Below are 23,058 nucleotides of genomic sequence, written 5' to 3' on the forward strand. Positions count from 1 at the left end.
CAAGAAACCAACACACCAAGTGCATCATGACAGAGCCTCCTGAATGACCAACCACTACATCAATCACTAATGATCTCTCTCATCCATGCGTTAACCTGCCATACCATCACCAACACTTTGTCTCTAATTATGTATACATACATTGACGGTTATAATTAAATTACATTTAAATAACTTCATTGGTTTGTTCTTCTTGGTCCCCCTCAGATCCGACGTTACGCTACGGTTATTGCAAGCGGTAAAACGATTCAAATATTATAAACCTTTAAGCACACAGATCACACCTCAGTCCTCAACCTTTCAACAGTTTATTACAGAACAAAGCAGGCTGTTACAGAACCAAAGGAAAGAGAAACTAAGGCCTTTCTACAACAGAACCGGGCCCAGGTTAAAGGTTAAAGATCAGATGTTAAAGTTGTCGCTGTGGGGCGGCTTGGAGGGCCAGACCCCAAAGCCGTTTTTTTTCAGGTGGACCTTCATGATGTTCTTGGCCTCCTGGTACTGCTTGGCTGTCATCTGCAGACGACCAAACAGAACCACACGTTTACACCCACATCGTACAAAACAACATCACAATGCATCATGGGAGTTGATTTGGGTGATACTCCGCCAACGCCTGAGAGTTGTAGTCCTGTGAAATCCTAAATCAAAGTAACCGTGCCGTAATATAGGCTGATCAAATGTGTGTGTGTGTGTGTCATTAACGATGACCTCGTTAACCTAGTACCTCGTTAATGTCAGTTGCATCGTTAGTGAGGATGTTGGTAACCACAACCTATAGCGATAGCAAACTGCAGGGTTAAAAAAAATTGTAACGACGACATTGTTAACGACACCTTCTATATAACATTGTGCATGTTTACGTCTAGGAAGCTGTGTTCGTGTGTGTCCCCATGTGTGTGTGCCCCTGTGTGTGTGTCCCTGTGTGCGTGTTCCTGTCTGTGTGCATCCCTGTGTGTCCGTGTGTTTCTGCGTGCGTGCGTCCCTGTTTTTGTGTGTGCGTGCGTGTGTCCCTGTGTGTGTGTGTCCCTGTGTGTGTGTGTGTCCCTGTGTGTGTGTGTGCGCCCCTGTGTGTGTGTGTGTCCCTGTGTGCGTGTGAGTCCCTGTGTGCGTGTGTGTCCCTGTCAGGGATGGAAATTAACACCCGCCACACGCCATTTGCGGGTGGATTTGTATGGTGGCGGGAATTTAATTGTTTCACTTCACCCGCCACTTTGTCGGGTAATACTTTCCAGTCAGGTCCGATCAAATTTGCATATTTAATACATTCGTTATACGGCGCTGCACAGTTCCATAACCATTACTGTCAACATCTGGCCCCCTTCTTCTTCTACGCCTCTTTTGCTGAACTGCAACTGTCAATATCCGGGATAATATCGGTAACAGGGCTCTCAAGTCTCACGCATTTGGCGTGAGACACACGCAATTCAACCCATGCACACGCTCACACGCCACACTTCGCATTTCTCACGCAGAGAAATTACCAGGATAGCGCCGACCAATTTGAGCCGCTATTTAACAGGTGTTACAGGTAGGAATCAAATGGGTTTCCCGTAAGTAGGGTAACCAGACGTCCTCTTTTGCCCGGACATGCCCTCTTTTTGACACACTTTTAAAAAATGTGTGGCGGAATTTCAAAATCGTCCGGGATTTTATTAAAGCCTCATATATGTTCACATTGAATTTGAGTTGAGTTTCTCTGGGTCGTTCACAAACTAGTTAGGCTACGCCCTCCCCTACTCAGTTCTGTTCGCTTTGCATTGGTGGAAGTGAGTAGGGGGAGTGGTTAAGTAGAGCCTTCAGATTGGACGGTTTGACTTACTCAGTTACCGTCGTGTTTTGTATTTATTATTTTACCATTATTGTTTTATAGGGGCAAATTTCTCCTACAGGGGATTGATAAAGTTCTATCTATTGAACAGAAAGAAACACTTGGTCATACTTTACACACTTTACCACAGCATTTGCCTACTGAATGCCACAGATATATTTTCAGCATTGGACTGAATGCCACATAAATATATAATTATGTTTTTGCACGTTTGCAACGTTTAAAGTTCAGAGTATAAAGTTGAAGTATATGCCTCTACTTGTATTGCTTAAGCCAATAAGTTTTTGAGGCAGTGTTCTTTTCTGAATATTAGTGTTAAGGGCATATAATGCTTACTATCATACGTTAGTTACCATGTCTGTGTGGACACATTTGTATGCAGTCACATGTAAATATAAAAAAACAAATGTTCCTATTGACTTGTGATGGTGTAGCCATGCATGATCTTTTATTATTATTATGTCAATTCGTTTTTTAATGAAAATACTTTGTATAGATGAATTATCCCCAAACTTGTCATCGTAACACCAACTGATATGTACTTTTCTTATCTATGGCTACTATTATATTGTTTAAAATGTACGCATATATTAAAAAATATATACATCGTATAAAAAGTGGCTGGTAAAAAAGATGAGTGGCTGGTAGATTTTTAAATCTACCTGCCACAGTGGCTGGTGGGCAAAAAAGTTAATTTCCATCTCTGGTCCCTGTGTGTGTGTGCGCGTGCGTGTCCCTGTGTGCGTGTGTCCCTGTGTGCGTGTGTCCCTGTGTGCGTGTGTCCCTGTGTGTGCGTGTGTGTCCCTGTATGTATGTGCGTGTGTGTCCCTGTGTTAGGGCTTTGACTAATGCCCAAAAATCATATTCAAAGTTTGTTTGTTTATTAATATTAATATTCAAATATTTATGAATAATATTTTGACCATTAAATGCCTTCAGTAAGACCTGGATTGGGCTTTGCAAGGTTTGTTTACCTGTGTTGCTATGGTTACCGGTCTTGCGTGTTCCAACCGATTATTAGGTTTCTAATAAATCGGTCTAATCAATACTTCATTCAATGCCTCTTCCGTGGTCATTACAATATTATGAATAGACTGCGTCGGGTTCTCCGACGTTTCTCCCTCTTGGCCTGCCCATAACAGGTTCGAATTTTAAGGGCTGCCTTATATTCGTTATAATTTGAATATAAAAAATAAATCAAAATTCTATTAGAATAACGAAGTTCGGAGTCAAAGCCCCTGTGTGTGTGTATGTGTGTCCCTGTGTGCGTGTGTCCCTGTGTGCGCGTGTGCGTGTGTGTGTGTTTGTGTGTGACCTTGGCCTCCCTGTACGACACGGCGCGCTGCAGCTCCCTCCTCTCCGCCTCCGCCACCACCAGGTTGAAGCGGCTCAACATGGCCGCCTTGCAGAGCCGGCTGGCCAACTCTGGGCTGCTCTTAAAGGGAGAACTAACACACACACACACACACACACACACACACTCAGGTAAGAGAGCGCTACACACACACACACACACACTACAGCCTCCATCCCGCTCCTTAATGACATCAATTCTCCCACTCCCCTCAATGCTGTTGGGCAGGGCATTAGATTGATGGTCTGCTGAGAGTGACACACACACACACACACACACACACACACACACACACACACACACACACACACACACACACACACACACACACACACACACACACACACACACACACACACACACACACAGTAGGGGGAGGCAGAATGACAGGGAGGGGGGCAGAGAGTAGCGTGTGGCGGGAGGGTGGGAGGGGGGCAGAGAGTAGCGTGTGGCGGGAGGGAGGGAGGGTGGCAGAGAGTAGCGTGTGGCGGGAGGGAGGGAGGGGGGCAGAGAGTAGCGTGTGGCGGGAGGGAGGGAGGGGGGCAGAGAGTAGCGTGTGGAGGGAGGGGGGCAGAGAGTAGCGTGTGGAGGGAGGGGAGGAGGGGGGCAGAGAGTAGTGTGTGGAGGGAGGGGGGCAGAGAGTAGCGTGTGGAGGGAGGGGAGGAGGGGGGCAGAGAGTAGTGTGTGGAGGGAGGGGGGCAGAGAGTAGTGTGTTGAGGGAGGGAGGGGGGCAGAGAATAGCGTGTGGAGGGAGGGGGGCAGAGAGTAGTGTGTGGAGGGAGGGAGGGGGGCAGAGAGTAGCGTGTGGAGGGAGGGGGGGGTTGGGCCTACTCTTCGACGGCCACGCCCTCCAGCCCGTCCACCACCTCCAGGGCGCCGTCCCCCTGGCTCCAGTTCAGGCTGAGGTTCCGCTGGGCACGGCCGGGCCCGGCGGGGGCGGGGCCTCTTAGGGGCGGGGCAAGGGCATACATCGGCCGCACCATGCAGTAGTGCAGCGGGAGGCCCACCGTCACACCCTCCGCCCGCTGGCTCACCGCCAGCGTCAGGCCCCGTATGCTGCTACAGCCCTCCTCACCTGGGGGTCGTTAACGAGCTCATGGGTTAACGAGCTCATGGGTTAACAAGGTCATGGGTTAACAAGTTCATCATTTAAGGACGACCTCGTGAACATTGAGCCCCCCTTTCTGGTTTGTCTAGCATGAAATAGAGTGGTTACACCGAAATTTAGCGAAATAGAGTTTCTGTCGTGTTCTATTTGGCATTTTGTAAATGAAACGGAAACCGGATCGGAACCGGACACGAAAAGGGGGGTGGTTGTAGTCTATTGGCCCGGTTCTAGCCCTACTGTTGATACGGAGGACCGAGCGAAAAGACTACAGGACCGTTTCTGTTTCATTTACATAAAGCCGATTTACAAAATGCCGAATAAAACACGACAGAAACTATATTTCGCAACGATACTTGATGAGGAACACCAATGAACACCACTAACCACTTGATGAGTTTCACATTTCGGAAAACAAACGTTTAGGGGTGTTTTTGAATGCACATAGCCAGCCATTGTGAAGCAGGAAGGGGCGATTCGAAATTAGCTAGATAGGACCAATATTAAAACTTTCGTAGTTAACCACTTTATTTCATCCTAGCCAACCAGAAAGGGGGCTCAATGTTGAAAATACCAGAATTGTCCTCCAAGCGATGACGTCAGTTGCATCGTTAGTGACGATATTGAAACCACAACGTGCGTCAAAGACCACAACTTTGGTGACGATGACATCATTAAAGTGTAATGCCGCCCTCTTCCGCTACGTAGCTAAGATGGCTGCCATTGAGTACGAAAAGTGTTCATCGATCCACACTTTTCTTTTTTTTGATTTTTACCCATTTGAGGTCACGGGTCCTTTCACTACACTTATTTTCGCCCGATCTGAATTGGAACGTCCTACGTACTCAAACTAAGACCAGTAAGTACGGATAGTATGGATATTGGAGCACAGCATTGTATGCTGTCTGTGTAGAGATGTGTGTGTGTGTGTGTGTGTGTGTGTCCTACCCAGGAGGATGCTGTCCGCGTAGAGCGGCTCTACCAGGTGGCTCAGCAGTGCCCCCTGGTAGCCGAGGACCTGCCACTGGGTCAGCTTATCACTGCACGACAGGCTGGACATCCTGCTGGGGGCCGGCTCCAAGCTGGACAGGGGGAACACCTGCACATACGCACACACACACACACACACACACACACACACACATGAAAACACCTGCACACACACACACGAAAACACTTGCGCACACACACACACACACACACATCTGTACACACACACACACACACACACACACACACACACACACACACACACACACACACACACACACACACACACACACACACACACACACACACACACACACACACACACACACACACACACACACACACACGCGCGAAAACACCTGCAAACTAGGGCTGGGCGATTTTTCGATTTCTATTTTAATCGCGATGTAATTTTTTTCTACGGTTTTAAATGAGACGTTCGATTAGCCGACGCCTTCAAAAAAAAAAAAAAAAAAAATGTTTTCACAGACCCGCGAATACAGCGCCGCACGTAACCAATCAGTTGGAAGCGAGCCACATCACGTTTGGTTGTGCAGACAACATACACACATGTGTAGCTAGCAGCAGCGCGAAGCCGCAGTTAAGTTTGCAGCAAGACAGTTCAGACTTTAAAAATGAGCGAGAACTCTGTAGACGGGAGTTCTGAACAGCAATTAAATGATAGTACTGCCCAGGAGGAGATTGTTGAAAAGAAGGGTCTGAGAAGTTCGGCTGCTTGGAGGTGCTTTGGGTATTTGAAGTCGGACGAACAACAGCGTAATACACTGTGCAAAATATGTAGAAGGAACGTAGCTACTAAAACAGGAAACACCAGCAATTTGTTTCAGCATTTAAGACAATGCCACCCACTAGAGCACGCACAGTTATGCAAGACAGGTAATACTCCCTCCTCCAGCACCAGTAAAAGGAAGCCATATCAACAGACCATAATGTCCGCTCTTTCCAGCATCGCGCCATATGAAAAAACATCGAAACGACACAAAGACGTTACACACGCAATCACACAATTCCTCGCAAAAGGCATGCTGCCAATACGCACTGTCGAAAGGGAAGAATTTAAAAACCTAATGAGAGTGATTGACCCTCGTTATCAACTCCCAGGGCGCAAACACTTCTCGCAGACAGCAATCCCACACCTGTATGCGGAGTGCAGAGGGATGGTTGAGAGGGACCTGCGGGCTGTGGCATACTTCGCCACCACATCGGACTTGTGGTCAAGTGGAACTTCCGAACCATATTTGAGCCTCACTGCTCATTATATTGACCAAGACTGGTCTATGAAGAGCAAATGCCTCCAAACGGCATACTTTCCTGAAGACCATACTGCCGAGGCAATTGCATCAGGGCTGACAGAATCGCTTGGTTCGTGGGGGCTAAGTAAAAGCAAACAAGTTTGCATTACCACAGATAGTGGAGCAAATATAGTAAAAGCAACCACCCTCAACAACTGGACTCGCCTACAGTGTTTTGGCCACCGACTTCACTCAGCTGTTGGTAAGTTGAATAGCAGAATTGCATACCTTAATTGTATTTTCAGCTCATATAAATATGAAAAAAACAAATGTTCATTATTATATATTTTTTAAACTATTATTTAAGAAAAAAGACAAGAACGTTTTACAATGAGTCAAGGCCTTCTCTTCATAATGTTTATTAGGCCACCCTTAAAATGCTTTATTTATTTCTCAAAGATTAATTTGCCACCTCAAAAGATTATAAACTGGTATTCAAACTATGCTGGATTCATGCCCTTGTCTATTAATTTAAAAAATACTGTCTTGAATATCCAGCCCCTCATGTGCACTATTCTGTATTAGAAATATTCATACTGGTTTCTTATTCTGTTTTTTTTGTTTGTCCCCCACCCCCCACCCCACAGAGAAAGCCGGAAAGCACAAGAAAGTGGAGCGTGCTGTGGGTGTGTGTAAGAAAGCAGTGGCTGCCTTCAGCTATTCGTGGAAGAAGAAGAGAGATCTGGCTGTTGCTCAAGAGCTTCATCTACCCCAGCACAAGTTAGTGACTGAGTCACCCACTAGGTGGGGTTCACGTCAGAAGATGGTGGAGAGGATGCTGGAACAGCAGAAAGCTATCGCTCAGGTCTTGGGAGCAGACAAAAAGACGAGACAATTGGTTCCTACATGGCAAGACCTAGATGTCCTGGAATCTGTCCATGGGGCCCTGAATCCACTACTGGAATTCACTGATGCACTCTCCAGTGAAAATTATGTGAGTGTGTCATACCTCAAGCCGATGCTGCAACTTTTCAGAACACAGATTCTCAAGCCATCCGACGATGAAACACAGCTCACCAAAGAATTGAAGATGACAGTCATGTCATACCTGGATGAAAAGTATGCCGATCCGAACACTGAGGAACTACTGGATGTTGCAACTTTGGTAGATCCACGTTTCAAGACACAATACATTAAGCCAGAAAACATTCATGCCATCAAAATGAGAGCAGTGTCTGAGATGTTGGAGGACTGCTCCACTTCAGTCAGAACAGAGGAAGCAGAGGCAGGAGATGCTGCAGTACCCCCTCCCCTGAAGACACAAAAAAAGTCATTGGGCAGCTTCTTTAAGAAACCAGAATCCAGCCCAGCACTCAATGACAGACAGAGTGTTGAGCGGGAACTCGAAAACTACTTGACAGCAGCAGATGCAGACAGTGAGATGGACCCACTGCAATGGTGGAAGGTGAATGAAAGGAACTTCCCAAGACTTGGCGGCCTTGCAAAGCACTATTTGTGCATCCCTGCAACCAGCACACCCTCCGAGAGGGTATTTAGCACAGGGGGGAACATTGTGACCTGCCACAGGGCAGCTTTAAAACCTGAGATGGTGGATACACTTGTCTTCCTTGCTCGCAACTTGTGAGAAACAGTATTGCACAATTTTTTGTTTCATTGCAGCACAAGTTAAATGCACTTCATGTTTTTCGTTGTTGTTTTTTAAAGCTGCTAGAATTTGTTCTGTGAAACCTGAGAGCTTGTTAAGCTGTTTTTGTGTATTACATTTGTTTTTGTGTATTACATTTTCTTTTTTACCAGAAAATAAAAAGAAATTATACAAAAATTGTGATTTTGTTCATATCGTGATATAAAATCGAAATCGGAAATTTTGGGGGGGAAAAATCGAAATATAACTTTTTCCCCATATCGCCCAGCCCTACTGCACACACACGAAAACACCTGCACATACATAAACACACACACAAAAACACCTGCACACACACACACAAAAACACTTGCACACACACACAAAAACACCTGCACACACACACAAACACACACACGTGAACCAGAGACACCATGAGAACACCTGCACACACATGCACACACAGGTAAACCAGAGACACCATGAGAACACCTGCGCGCACGAAAACCCCCACACACACACCCCCACCCCCACACACACACACACACACGTATTCATAACAGAGTACCCGGAGACAGGAAGTAGAGGATGAGAACAGGAAGTGGAGTACAGCACCTTGCCCTCGGCAACGAGGTGCAGGCTGAGCTGGTTGACGACCTCCCAGGCATTGGTGGACATAGGGTTCAGACGCCTGGACGGACACACAGAGGTTAAGGGCTATGGTCCTAATTAACCCAGCGGACATCTCAGAGAGACAGATGCTGTGTTCCAATATCCATGCTATCCGTACTTGCTATACTTAGTTTGAGTACGTAGGGCGTTCAAATTCTGATCGGGCGAAAATAAGTGTACTGAAAGGACCCGGATGGTGTTCTCAAAACGGTCAAATCGCGGAGTGTGGATCGATGTACACTTTTCGCACTCAACGGCAGCCATCTTAGCTACGTAGCGGAAGAGGGCGGAGCCAGACTGAGCCAAAGTCTGCGCATTTTCCACATAGCCTGCATGAATAGTCATTTTTTTTAGTTTTTATAGCTTTTAATAGCAGCTAGGCGTAAAGAGTGAACACTGACATCTAAAAATTAGCGCACTTAGTGAGGGCGGATAGTGCACTACGTTTAAGTGTACTCATAGAAGTATGGATGTAAACACGGCAAGAGACAGAGCCATACAGACAGACACCCAGAGGGACAGAGGGGCCTCACATGGTGGGGTTCATCTGAGCAGCCCCCTTGGGCAGCAGGCTGAGGTAGAGGTGCAGGCTGAGCTCGCTCCTCATGGCCAGCAGGGGGCTGGCGGCACTCCGCTGGAACACCGACAGCTGCTTCAGCTGCTGCTTCTTGTTGAAGAACATCAGCAGGTGGCGGTACAGAAACCTGGACATGGACCACCGGGGCGGATCAGCACCTCAACGGCCATGGGCTCTTTATCTCTCCACATGGTGACATACACTTCACATGTGGCATCCATTGAGTTAGATTGGACTGGACTAGAGTTCTGCTAGTGGTGGACTGAAATGTACGAGTGGAGTGATGTAGAAGTGAACTGGACTCTACTGGACTGGAATGGAGTGCAGGTAGTAGTGGCTCGCGGTACTGGAGTGGTGAGGTAAAAGGTAGACTGGACCCTACTGGACTGGAATGGAGTGCAGGTAGTAGTGGCTCGCGGTACTGGAGTGGTGAGGTAAAAGGTAGACTGGACCCTACTGGACTGGAGTGGAGTGCTGGTAGTAGTGGCTCGCGGTACTGGAGTGGTGAGGTAAAAGGCGGACTGGACTCTACTGGACTGGGTGCCGGGGGTGGTGGGCTGCGGGGTACAGACCTCATCAGGGACCTCCTGGCCACCACCAGGGCATGAGAGTCGTGCAGAACGCGCCCGTTGGCTGTAATGCACCTGTTGGTGTTGATGTTGCCGGTTCCCAAGGCAACCACCTCGTACCCGGCCGCTGGCCCGGAGGGAGGGAGGGGAGAACAGTGTCAATGGACGACAGCCATGCTTACAGGTCAAAGGTCACGGCTTGGATACATCTGATCTTCTAACATACAAAACAAGGCTGACAAGAATCAAAGCAATCAATCAAAACGGTCAATTTATGAAAATAATTAAACGCTATAATGAAAACCACGTGCACGTCAGAGTTTCCTTTGTCAGGTTATTACTAGGGCTGGCCCGAATTATTCGAATATTCGAATACTCGTTCGGAAAATTAGTATTCAAAGCTTAAATCAGTATTCAGAGCTTCGTTTTTTTTTTCTTCACGTGCCTGACGTTACCAGAGCGAGGGAGGCAAACTATAAGCGACACCAAGCAGAGAAGCGAGAGAGGTGGAGGAAGAATAGATATGTTTCCCTTTACTTTACAACACAACATTAGCGGGATCTTGGGAGGAAAAGTAATGCTTAACGAAATGCTAACCTTAGCTTAGTTGTTTTTTTACGTTCGCTTTACAGCGCTGCGCCAATCAACTGTGACAGGCTTGCTGCAGAGCGTGAGCGTCTTGGGAATACCCGGTCAATATAATGGATATAATATGGACACATAAGACAATCAATATTCGGTATTTGTTATGGATTTATTGTACAAATTCCCTGAAAAGATGCACGGTCCAGGATGCATTGAAAAGATCCCCTAACGGCTGAGATGGCAGAGGACAGCTGATTTGGAACGGAACGACAGCTGTTCGCTTCAACGGGGAAAAACTAAGGAACTCCAACTTACTTGGGCCTACTAATTAACGTTCAAAAGCTATTAAATCTTCAACAAAATATGCAGATACTGTCAAAATCGGTTCCAGGGAGTATATAGGGATTATTAATGTTGTTTTTGATGGTGTGCTTTTCTGGAACGAATATTCGAATATTCGCTCGGAAAAACCAACGAGTATTCGAAGCCTGAAAAATGGTATTCGGGCCAGCTCTAGTTATTACCGGTCATTGACCGGAAAAAAATAAGGAGGACCGAAAATTCTAAATGTCTCTGGTGAGAATGACCAATGGAAATAATTCTCTGCACAATTTGAATCGTGTTCAAATATGCTACAGTGATCATTTGTTTAGCCAATTCATGTTAAACAATGAGGGTTTTGATTGACCCGACCCAGCCCGCCGATATTTCCCACCACTATCCTTCAGCCGGGTCGGGCCGGGCCTTTGATCAAGCGTTTTATTTGTATTTTTTAATCATTGCTTCATTGGCCTAATCTGAGGAGAAATCTATACCATAAACAGAAATATTAAAGGCCTTTATTACACGGGTCTTCTCAATGCCGTGGTACGCTCCGTTCACTTGCATGGGTAGTAGTTTGGTAACTTTCAACCCGAGCGTCTTTGGTTGCTAAGCGACATCAACGTCTTTTGCAGACTATTTCACTGCTGATCAACACTACGAATGCTGGTAACCAGGGCTCCAGAGTGCGACCTATTAGGTTGCATATGCGACCTAATTTCTTAAGGTGCGAGTTAAAATTGAATGAGGTCGCTCCGGTGCTACTTGCAGGAGGACGATTGAAAAAAATAATAATGTTTTTTTTTTTTTTTTTCTCTCCCCACTCCCGCGGTTGTGGTTGATAATAAAATCTTACTTTCTGGCTCATTCCTGCGAGTCCACTACTCTCTCTCGCTCCCTGTCTCTGCCTGCCTGTCTGTCTGTCTGCACCTTTTACAGTCTATGTCTGCCCACTACACGTGCACAGTCTTGCTGCGCACGCAGCACGCACAAAAAAGTAAACAAAGCAGATACAATAAGAAGCGGTCGATAGTCGATTATTTTAAGAAAAAAAAGGTGCCAGAGGAAACAAATGAGGCTGTTGTTTAGCAACGGTTCCCGGGTTTCCCGTGATCCGCGGATCGGCTGATAAAAAAAGAAGTTGTTTTTTAACCGGAAACCGGAACCGGAAGCGGTCATATTTATGTTTGGTTGTAGTCTTTTCGCTCGGTTCTCCGTATCAACAGTAGGGCTAGAACCGAGCGAAATGACCCTTGCAATGAGCAATGAGTCTTCCAACCGAAATCAATGGATTTACAAAATGCCAAATAAAACACGACAGAAACTGTATTTCGCTACCATACAAAAAGAAGATGAGGATGTCTGCATTGTCTTGGGAGAGTGTAGACTCTAAACTCTCCCCAGGCAATGCAGACATCCTGAATTTAAAGTTGTAGGGTTAGGGATTATTTACTATCCATGTTAAAAAGAAGGAATAATGCCTCAGATTGCAATTTTTTTAAATATTGACTATGCTTAAAGGAAGCAGGATTATTACCTAATTTATCACTTTATTTTGTTTTTACACATTTGAAGATTTCATTTAAAGTCACATTTGTCTTGTTATCTTTCTTGCCGTTGATCCGAAAATGATCCGACCCGTCACTCAAAAACCGTGACACGATCCGAACCGTGAGTTTTGTGATCCATTGCACCCCTACTGTTGTTTGTGGTGGGGGAGAAGGGTTAGCAGAGGAAGCGACAAGAATCTCAGATTCTTCTTCTGAAGACGAAAGTGACATGTTGGCGAAAAAGGCGGGGGGCAGTGGGGAGAAAAAATAAAAGTACAGTTTTCAACAACAATGGCTGGTGCAGTTCCCGTGGTTACGATATGAGGGACAAGCCATGGTGTGTGTACTGCAGGACATGTGGCCCGTCCGTTGCAGGCAGGACACATTTTGTAAATGGATCTACACAATTCAAAGTTCAGTCATTAAAATTACACAACGAAAGCCAAAAGCACAAGACGTGCAGGGACCGCTGCATCACACGAAGCTCCCAGCCCCTCCCCACGTCATTTAATAGGATAGATGAGAGCAATCGCTCGGCGGAGAATGAAGAAATAATCATCAAGTTTAACACCGCCTACAACATCACTAAAGAGGAACTCCCGTTCACAAAAAAATAAATATGGTGCTACCTAATTTGTTTTGGTGCTACTAAATGAAAAGCTAGGTGGCACCAGTGTTACCTGTGAAAAAGTTAGTCTGGAGCCCTGCTGGTAACGAATAAATTGTAAAACGACACACCATGCAAAGTTATTTTTTCGTTTTGGCAAGTACCCGTTTAATAAGCGGGATAATGTATGGAACGTCGCCGGTCATTATCGAAAATAAGCCCTCTCAGGGCGAAGCAAGTTACCTCCGCTGCTCGTCTGTGTCCTGTTCGCCCTTTCAGGGCTTATTTTCCCGATAATGACCGGCGTTCTATACATTATTCCTTACAAATATATTTAGCAGAGTAGGCCTAAGTAACAAATGTGTACAAAGTTAAACATGTATCAATACAAATTTTGGATTCAAATTAGAGATAGACCGATATGGTATTTTTCAGGGCTGATACCGATACCGATTATTAATAGTCAAGGGTGCCGATAACCGACATTTGGAGCATACATTAATTTACAGAAAAAATGAAAATATTGGCGTCAAAATTTTGAATGATACAAACTCCAACACTTTAAATGCGTTTAACCACTTAATCGTCAAATCCTGCCGGCGGGCAAGTTTAAGTTACACCACCCCTTCCCCCAAACATGCTGGGGTAATCATCATTTAGTTGAGTGATATACGTAGTCATGTCATACACCGTTTGAAAGCTAAGAATCTCAGGCATGTCATCAAATGTCAACCATTCCGTGGAATAAATATGTTTAGCGAATATAGATAAAAAATATCCTAGTGTCTTAGGTCATAATAGCCCCCCTTACCCTCCTCCTCCCTTGGTCCATTCTAACTTCATCGTCGTTGTGGATATCCTTAGCAATGAGTTGATACTTCATGTTCAACTCATGTTAAGAGTCCACAGAAATCGAATATCAATATTATTTTAGTCTAATTACATTGTGTATATGCACAAGCCATCTTATACAAAGCAGCCGAAAAATAGAAAACCGAAAACGCTGCAATGTTTTTTTTGTAGAAAACTGCGATTTAGGGTTTGAATTCCACTATTGTCGTTTGATTCATGGAATCTACTGTGTTCGCCGACAGCAAGGGTCGGGGACGGGCCTTAGATATCCTAATAGCCAATGAAAATACCTTTCTGACGATATCCATCATGTCAAACACCGTCTCACCTGTGGTTGAGAAAACAAATGCGCAAGGGGTGTGCGTAAACTAGCAGGCTCTTCCCCAGAGTGCGAGTGTGAAGCAAGTGGTTGATTTGCGCGCTTGTGTATGGTTTTATTTTTACTTACTTTTGTGAGTTTGGTTTTATGAACATTTTGAAAGATGCCTAAACGCCCGGAGAGGAAAGCAGGGGGAGAGAGGGAATCATGTAAATAGTTATTTTTGTTTATTTTCACATTGTTATTGTAATTTTACTTATTTTTGTTTATTTGTACATAATTATTTATAGTATTTTTACCATTTCAGTTTTGGTGGTTATACCATTGCAGTTTTCATTTTTTAAAGGTCCCATGACATGCTATTTTATGTATTCTTTAATATAGGTATTAGTGGGCAACTAACACAGTATTCAAAGACGTTCCCGAAATTCAGCCGTGGTGCAGAGTTACAGCTACTCCGAGCCAGTCGCACATTGAGCTTCCCCGAAATGCGCTGTTTTGGTGTCTGTAGCTATAATGCAAATGAGGAGGAGCGAGGCGGGTCAAGGAGGAGGGTGGGGGTGTGGCCCTGAGCAGCTTGCAGCCACAGTACCATGCGCTCTGTTTACAGTGGATGTATCGCAATGGCGAGGCGCACACAGCCTTTAGCCGTGTTCTGCAAATATTCTAGAACACACGGGAGTCCTGGAGCTCTATACCTAAATATTATCATATAGCCTACATAGATATCTATATCATATAATATATATTATCACGGCCAAAAGCTGTGTGAGCCGATATTATGAATCTCAAACGACCGCGTTGGGTTCTCCGACGTTCCTGGTTCTTCAACGTCCACATCAATGTGAAGTAGACTGAACCGCGACAAGGAGGAGAAAGGGATCGTTGCCGGGCAGCGCTTAGGCACCTCCGCCTCCGGCGGTGGTCCCTCAGCGGGGCTCAAGCGGGAGACATTCGCCGCCAACAATCCCTTTCTCCTCCATGTCGTGGTTCAAGTTCTTGAGGGAGTCAAAGCCAAAGTTCCTTCCCCCCCCCAATTCATTCTCAACCTTGGCTGAGATAACCCCCAATGCGAGTCTCGTTGTAGAAATACCAGAGACGAGAGTCCGACGTGTTATGCGCCATAACACCAAAAGCAGAACGGTTATCCAAGTAACAATGAAGTGTACAACACTTGCGTTACAGTCCTGGAGCTCTATATCTAAATAATATCATATAATACATAGAAATCTATATCATTTAATACATATCATCACGGCCAAAAGCGGTGTGCGCCTCCAGACGATATTATGAATCACGAACGACTTTGTTGGGTTCTGCAACGTCTCTGGTTCTTCCACTTTCACATCAACTTGAAGTCGACTGAATCGCGCGCTGCCTGCTGCCGGCTGCCCGCTGCCGGGCGATGGTGCCTCGCGGCAACGGGCGGCATGTCGCAGTTCATGTACTTCAGCGAGTCAAAGCCAAAGTTCCTTTCCCCCAATTCCTTCTCAACCATGGCTCAGATAACCCCCACAACAGTCTTGTTGTGGAAATACAAGACACGTCAAAGAACCGACAAGAAACACTTGCGTTACAGTGTGTGTATTCACACACACACATGTGGCGCTGGCACGGTCGAGTCTCATTGGCGGGCCAACTTCTCTGGGCGGGCCAGGCAGAGTAAGGGGAAGAGCCAGTGACGTTTAGGACGTCATCATGCTTGATGACGTCCTAAACACAGACATTCCAAATCAGCACACTTGAGCCTCCGTTTTTTCAAAGGCGAGCAGAACAGCTAGTGCTCGTTTTACACCAAACGCAAGTTTTAGCCACTGGGGGACCATAGGCAGGCTAGGGGAACTCATATTTATGTTAGAAAACCTCATAAAGTGAGATTTTCATGTCATGGGACCTTTAAGTAAAAATAATAGCCAAAACACTTTGTTTGAGCTTTTTTTTGTCCGTCGTGGCTCTGCGTCGGGGACTCTGCGTCGGGGCTCGGGCTCATAATTACAGTTAATGTGTCGTGCCGGGCCGGGCTCGGACAGAACGTACACGGCTCGAGCCGGTGCGGGCTTGATTTTCTGGGCCCGATCTAAGCTCTAATAAAGACTGCTCAGCGAAGCCGCCTTGGGCAAGGAAGAGTCACGAGGCTTATGCGCATTGCAAGCAGCAGAGACACTCTCGATGCATTTGAATTTAAGCCCCGATGCATTTGATATTTGGCACGCTTCACAGCTGCCAAATATCGAAAGAAGTAAAAGAAAAAAAAAAGGTTAAAATGAAACCTTCCAGGTCACATGACTGGCACCAATTTTTTCTAGTGGAAACACTGGTGCCAGTGCAGCGTAGATAAAGGTGCTGAAAAACTAGTTTTCAATCGTTACTTGATGACTCACTTCCTGCCAACAGAACCAGTGGAACCAGAGAAAGTGACAACGCTTGTTCATGACGGATCATTTGCAGTACTAGATAACGTCCTCCGCCCGTCTCAGTTTACCTGAGGCTTAAACATGTCATTTTTAAAGCTGCAGCCTTCAGCATCGATGGCTGTGATCACCGACCGGATCCATGACCCGACGGATTCAAACCAATCAGAACTAGGATTCATTCATCATCCCCAGATGCCGGGCTCGGCGCTTGGACTCACGGCTGTGGAGCAGGAAGGCGGCGACGGTGGAGCCGCAGGGCCAGAACTCTGGCTGGTCCCGCAGCAAGCCGCTGAGCAGCGCGTTCACCGCCTGGGACATCCTCTCGCTCTGAGAGCTGTAGCCTGGAGGTAACAGGACACAGCAGACCAGAGAGTGGGGGAGGGAGACTGTGGGAGGGAAAGTGGGAGGGAGAGTGGGGGGGAGAGTGGGGGAGAGAGAGTGGGGAAGGCAGCTAGGGGGAGGGAGGGTGGGGGAGAGGCCTGAGCCAGGGTCTGGTACCTGGGAGAGCTCTGGCGTTCTGGGCTCCGCGGGTCGGGACCTCACTGCACACCAGCTGCTCCGGGAACGGCGGAAGAGGAGGGGCTTCACACCACAACAGGAAACAAGGTCACATCAGACAGCCAATCACAGGGTCCAATTATGTAAAGGTTCTCCCGGTGGGAGGTTGACTAGTCATTCAAAGAAACTGCTAAATTAACCCATTTTTTACATCACAAGGGGGCGGGTCCACCCACCGGATATGGAGAGAAGTGTCTGTCTGTGTGTGTGTGTGTGTGTGTGTGTGCGTGTGCGTGTGCGTGTGCGTGCGCGTGCGCGTGCGCGTGTGCGTGTGCGTGTGTGTGTGTGTGCGCGCGAGTGAGTTTGCAAGAGATCCTCAATGGCGTTTCGTGTCGGTGACATGTGAATGCGTAACCAAAGGCCACGGTCACCCTTGGGGGGGGGCCCGGTGGCGGCGCCGAGGTCTGCCTCCAGCAGGGGCAGCAGGTCCTTGAGGGCCAGCTCGGCCGCCATCCTCCGCGCCTCCTTCTTGGTGATGCCCATGCCCGTCTGGTAGGTCACCCCGTCCACCAGCACGCAGAACGCAAAGTAGAAGCCCGGGGTGTTGCCTGGAGACGGAGACGGAGACAACACTGACCGCGTCAAAACTGGGGGGGCTCAGAGTACAGGACACCAAGGAGACTGATGGTGTGATCCATTTGGATGGTACGCCGGTACGTGCAAGTCGTAAGTTGTAAGTCTCCCAGCTTTCTTGTGGCATTTGTGGTGGCACGTCCCCTTTTGTTCGTAGTAGCTTTTCCGTTTCTCATCGGCTAGAAGTTGTTTATTGTTAGCTACATTAGCCTCTATAGCAAACCAGCTCGAAAACAAACAACACAACTTTACATTGTGTTGCACGCACAGCAAGACCGTGCAATGCATAAATTGGAGACCGGCATAAAGTAGCAATGTAATCAAGTGTGTAAGAGCATTTAAAATCGACATTAAAATTACCAACGTGGCGCAAATACGAAGAAAATGAATCTCTTTACGGGCGCAGCCATTTTTGTTGTCGAGTCGTACGTTGGGCCTCACTGAACTCTCTCTACTTTCAGAATAGCGTGCGGGACAGACCAAAAGGGGGCGTGCCTCAGTGAAATGCCGCAAGAAAGCTGGGAGATTTGCAACTTGGGGGAGAGAGAGTGGGGGAGGGAGCGTGGGGGAGGGAGCTACCGGTAGCGGTCTCCCCGGTTGGGGTTCAGTACCTGCTCTTCAAACGGTTGAGGGTTCAGTACCTTCTCTTAACCTGGGCGAGGGTTCAGTACCAGGTTGGGGTTCAGTCCGTGGTCAGGGGTTCAGTACCTGGGGTGCTGGTCTCCTTCACCTCCAGAGATCTCTGCAGCGCTTCAGCCAGCTCGTACAGGGTGCTGATGGGGTGGATGTCCCCGCTCTTGTACTTGGCGATCACCTCCTTGATGGGGAGTCGAGGCCTCTGTGTGTAGCCTATGGGCGATTAGAAATACATCATTATTATGTAGTATGAACATGAATATTATACGCAGGAGTGCACACAACTGGTACGCAGGTACGCATGCGCGTCAAAAATCAGGATTGCGTAATGCCACTTGTGTTACTGCGCGCCTTTGCGTACTTGACCGATCTCTCCTATAACCTTACACACGTGTCGCTAGTCAACTACTATTAGAGATGTCCAAAAAGCAACAGACAACAGTAAGCAGTTTCTTTGGCGTTTCGCCACCTGGAGCCAGAGCCGAAAAAATATTTTTTTCGGAAAAGTGGCTGCAAGATGTGCAGTGGCTTGAAGCTAACGATGAGCGCACTGAAATGTGGTGCAAGTTTTGCCGCGAACATCCACATCTACCAGACAAAACAGGTGCGTTTTATAAAGGCTCAAAGAATTTCAACCATCCTTTATTTGACAGACATGAAAAGAGCAAGGAGCACACGAATGTGGCGCAAGCCATTGCTAATAAACAAGCTAGCAGAGAGGAAATAGCCTGTCGCCCACTTACCAGATGGCGAGACAAGCTGAATGAGGAACAGCGGCAAGCTCCGTTTAATATTTTTCTCCTGGCCTTCCATAAAGCTAAACACACACGTCCCATGTCTTCCTATTCTGAGGATATTCCTTTACTGAAGCGGCTAGGAGTAAATGTCGGAGGTGCATATCATTCACGTGAGGGGGGCACACGGATCATGCAGAGCATCGCGCACAACATCAGCGCGGATTTACGAGCAAAGTTGCAGTCTGCTGAATTTTGGGGGCTGATGTTTGATGGATCTGAGGATATCACAAAAACTGAGCAGGAAATCGTTTACATTGTGTGTGTGTCCAGCAAAGGAGAAATTTCCTCAGACTTTGTTGGACTGATTGAACTGGGTGCTGACCGAACCGCGCAGGCCATAACAGACGGACTTGTGAGACTTTTCCAGGACACAGGCTTGGATGACTGGACAACAAAGTTGGTCGCTGTGTGCCGAGACGGGGCTGCTGTCAACGTCGGTGTGTACAACGGCGTTGTGCCTAAACTCCGGCGACTTGCAGCAGTTGGAGACTCCCTTGTGCACGTTCTGCGTACAGCACATACACTGGAGAATTGCGCAAAATCAGCTGATTGCAACGTTCCTTACTGCGAGACATTCAATCGCGCGGTGGTCAGGCTGCTGCAGTTTTATTTACAAAAAGGTGGAGCAAAAACAATTGCTGCACTGAAGAAACTGTGTGAGATTTCCTTTGTGAAACTGGGGAGGTTTCATAATATCAGGTGGTCTGCATGGAGGCATGAAATTCTGTTAAAAGTATCAAGACTATTGCCAGCCATTAAAATGCAACTGGCTTCGAGTAACAGTGACTAACAGTGACTTGCAGCATATCTGCACAGAGCGTTTTCAGTGCTTTCTATCAAACATGCTTGACATTGGCAACATTTTGAAGACCACATCCATTAGGTTTCAGAAGGAAAAGCTGACCATTGGAGAATGTAAGGATGAACTCATGGTGGCCATTGGTCAGTTCACACTTCTGCTTGATGGTGAAGGCCACAGCAGGGCACACAGTTTCTAATGCTGATGACACAATCAAGACAAACTTACTCAGGGGGTTAATTGAAGAGTTTGAAATCAGATATGACTCCCTCAAGTCATGTGATCATTTCTTAGTATTTGATCCTTCAACATGGCCTCAGGAAATGCAAGACCTCCACAGTTTTGGAAACACTACAGATTGCAGCATTCTCAAAAAATATGAGGCCACCTTGCAACTTGACAAAGAAACCACTGTGACAGAATGGATGCACTTAAAGGAGCATTTCAACGGTGGAGGCATGAATATGTATTGAAATTGGGTCCTATATGTAGTCGAATAATAAAATAATATTCAAATTTGGTGCCGTCTTGACCGAGAAAAGGCAGAAAGTGACTTTTTGGCGCTTGTGGATTGAAGACAACAACTCCCACCATGCACCACGATGCACAGCTTCGCTGGCCACTGCCGCTGATCTAGATCTCCTCCTATCGGACACCTCGCTGTTCCATCTACCAAGCTGATACCGCAAGACTGCTTGAAAATCATTTCACACAACATTTCTAGTGAAGATCCGGTACCTTCCGCCATTGTACTTCACTTTTATCAACAGCCTCTGTTAGCTTAGCTTCAGATGCTGTAGATGTTAGTTTCTGCGGGTTTCTAACGATACAAAGCTTAATGGAAATGGATGAAGTTTCCCTTTAAAGCAGGCAGGAAAACGCCTGGGAGCCTCTTCTGTGTATGACTTAGTCCAAATAGTAAATAAGTAACCCAGATGCTTACTCCAACATCCTCAAGTTGGTTAAGCTGTCTCTTACACTGCCTTTAAGAGGGGATTCTCACATCTCAACATAATAAAAACCAAGTACAGATCTCGTCTGTCACATGCTTGTCTCTCAGCCCTGATGCACATTCACCTGTCAATGCACACCAGAGACATTTGACCCAAATCAGGCTGTTGACCTGTGGATGGAGACAGCTAATCGGAGGTTCAACCAAGGACAGGAAGGTGCATCTGCAGCATCTTCATCATCTACCATGCAGGAAGCTGAAGCAGTGGACAGTGGGGGCGACACTGAGGACGACTGCACTTTTAAGACTTTAAGACCACGCTACTTATGAGGTGAGTACCAAACGCCATCTCCTGGTACTCACCTGAGTAACCCACTGAAAAAGTTATGTGCACCCCTGATTATATGAATATTAATGCATTCATATAATATAAATACACTTTACCCATGTACTGGATTTCAAATGAAAAGTGCGCACCTATCGTGGTGCCACATGGCAACTTTATTTGATTTGATTGTAATACCTAGCAACAACATGTGTCTAAGTCTGAGCTAATGCTAACCTCTAGCCTCGCCTTGTTTGGTAGCATTGGAGGTCCCCGCGCGCCCGGGGGAGCTGGGGATCCCCGCCGGGCCAGGGAAATCGGGGAGACCGATGTGGTTCCTCTGGAGGATCTGGTCGAAACGAGTCCGCCTCGCTCCTCTGTTCGATGCAAACATCGTGTTCTAGTCTGGACTCTTGAAGGAGATGGAAAAGGGGAATTTTTGTTTTTATTTCCACACATTACATTACAACGCACACATGAAATCTTTTCGCCGCGCGTCATCTTCTAAGCTAGGCCGGACTAGCGTTGGTCGCTAGCAATGACCGACGAGCGCTACTCAAATCACGCCCTGAGGAATGAAACGTTATACGTGCGACAGTAAAAGAGAGAATGAAGTGTAAAAAACACGGTACTGGCGTCGAGGTTATGTTTCATATATGACATGCATTGCGTTTTGACCGTTATACAATACATTGTTCCGCGACGCGTCGTTCTCTATTTCCCCCGACGAGACGAAATGCGGGTTAAAGTACTGCGTTGGTTTGAGCTGCGCTTTACGGTGACGCAGCACCCACTACAGGCGACCGCCCTTACAGCCGTTCTGTCGTACGCATTCGGAAATGGACAATTGAGTTATTTTTATTATTTTGTTTTCATATGTATAGCTTATTTTTAATTCATTTAATTGAATAATTTCGTTATCATACGTAGGATTACCGATTATTTTTAATTAAGTTATTCTTATTATTTAGTTTTCATATATATTGCTTATTTTAAAGTTATGGAAGGTCCATTCACAGGAAACATACTCTGTTAAAGTCTCTTCCTTGCCTCATATTTGACATCCTTTTGAGGAGTTCCGTTTTATTGAGTTACAGTATTGGCGGCTCAGATGTGTAATTATGTGCACTATCACCCCAACCCACTCAAAAGTTGAAATTTCCGTTTCCTTTCTCATGGGTTTCTGAGCCATAATCCATAGCCATAGTCATTAGGGCTGCTCATGAGATAATTGTTCGCTTTTTGTTTGGCTCTGTGACCATTTGAGTTTTCAAGATAACATTAACTTATAATAATATAAGTTAATGTATTATTAAGTAGGTTATTAATCAATTTTTAAGAGGAAAGTGAGTCCGTCAAGGCAGCAGAATAACAGGACAGAATTAAACAATAGGCCTATTAAAAAGGAAAATAAGAGCATGTAGAATAACTACATGCATAACTATAACTAAACCAACAAATACTCGATATCCATAATCTGAGTTAAAACGGAACTGCAGATTGGAGCATCACTTTATTAATATAAGTCACTTTATTAATAGAAGTGACTTGTTTTGAAATGGGACACTTGTTCACCTCGGTTCTTCCAAGTTTCCACCCTGAAGGCCACTAGCTGATGAGCTGTTCTGAGAGAGAGAGAGAGAGTGATGGAATAAAGCCCACGCAGCCTGTGGCAGGCTGGTGTGGGTCCCAGCAATCCCTCACCCTGCCGGGGAACCGAGAGAGGACAGGCTCGCTGCCTTTCTTGGTCATCTTCTTCTGAAAGCCTGCTATA

The 23,058-nt window shown here is 46.4% G+C and overlaps 1 protein-coding gene across 2 annotated transcripts; it reads right to left on the minus strand.

The window, feature by feature from the left end:
* Positions 1-294: 294 nt before the first annotated feature.
* Positions 295-22,099, minus strand: adad1 (adenosine deaminase domain containing 1 (testis-specific)). 2 transcript variants are annotated; one of them, XM_056600094.1, is made up of 13 exons: positions 21,976-22,099; positions 21,522-21,696; positions 18,484-18,624; positions 17,574-17,750; positions 17,143-17,226; positions 16,863-16,985; positions 10,000-10,123; positions 9,384-9,554; positions 8,794-8,869; positions 5,239-5,389; positions 4,017-4,260; positions 3,147-3,279; positions 295-516 (listed from the first exon to the last, which is right to left on the minus strand). In XM_056600094.1, exons 2-13 carry the CDS (start codon positions 21,676-21,678, stop codon positions 403-405), a joined length of 1,695 nt encoding a protein of 564 aa, XP_056456069.1. In that variant the 5' UTR covers positions 21,679-21,696; positions 21,976-22,099; the 3' UTR covers positions 295-402. The 2 variants fall into 2 exon arrangements, with proteins under 2 accessions (XP_056456069.1, XP_056456070.1); XM_056600095.1 differs by having other exon boundaries at positions 302-516; positions 21,534-21,696.
* Between the last annotated feature and the right edge of the window lie 959 nt (positions 22,100-23,058).

The sequence above is a fragment of the Gadus chalcogrammus genome, chromosome 10 (assembly GCF_026213295.1).
Source record: "Gadus chalcogrammus isolate NIFS_2021 chromosome 10, NIFS_Gcha_1.0, whole genome shotgun sequence".
NCBI lineage: Eukaryota > Metazoa > Chordata > Actinopteri > Gadiformes > Gadidae > Gadus > Gadus chalcogrammus.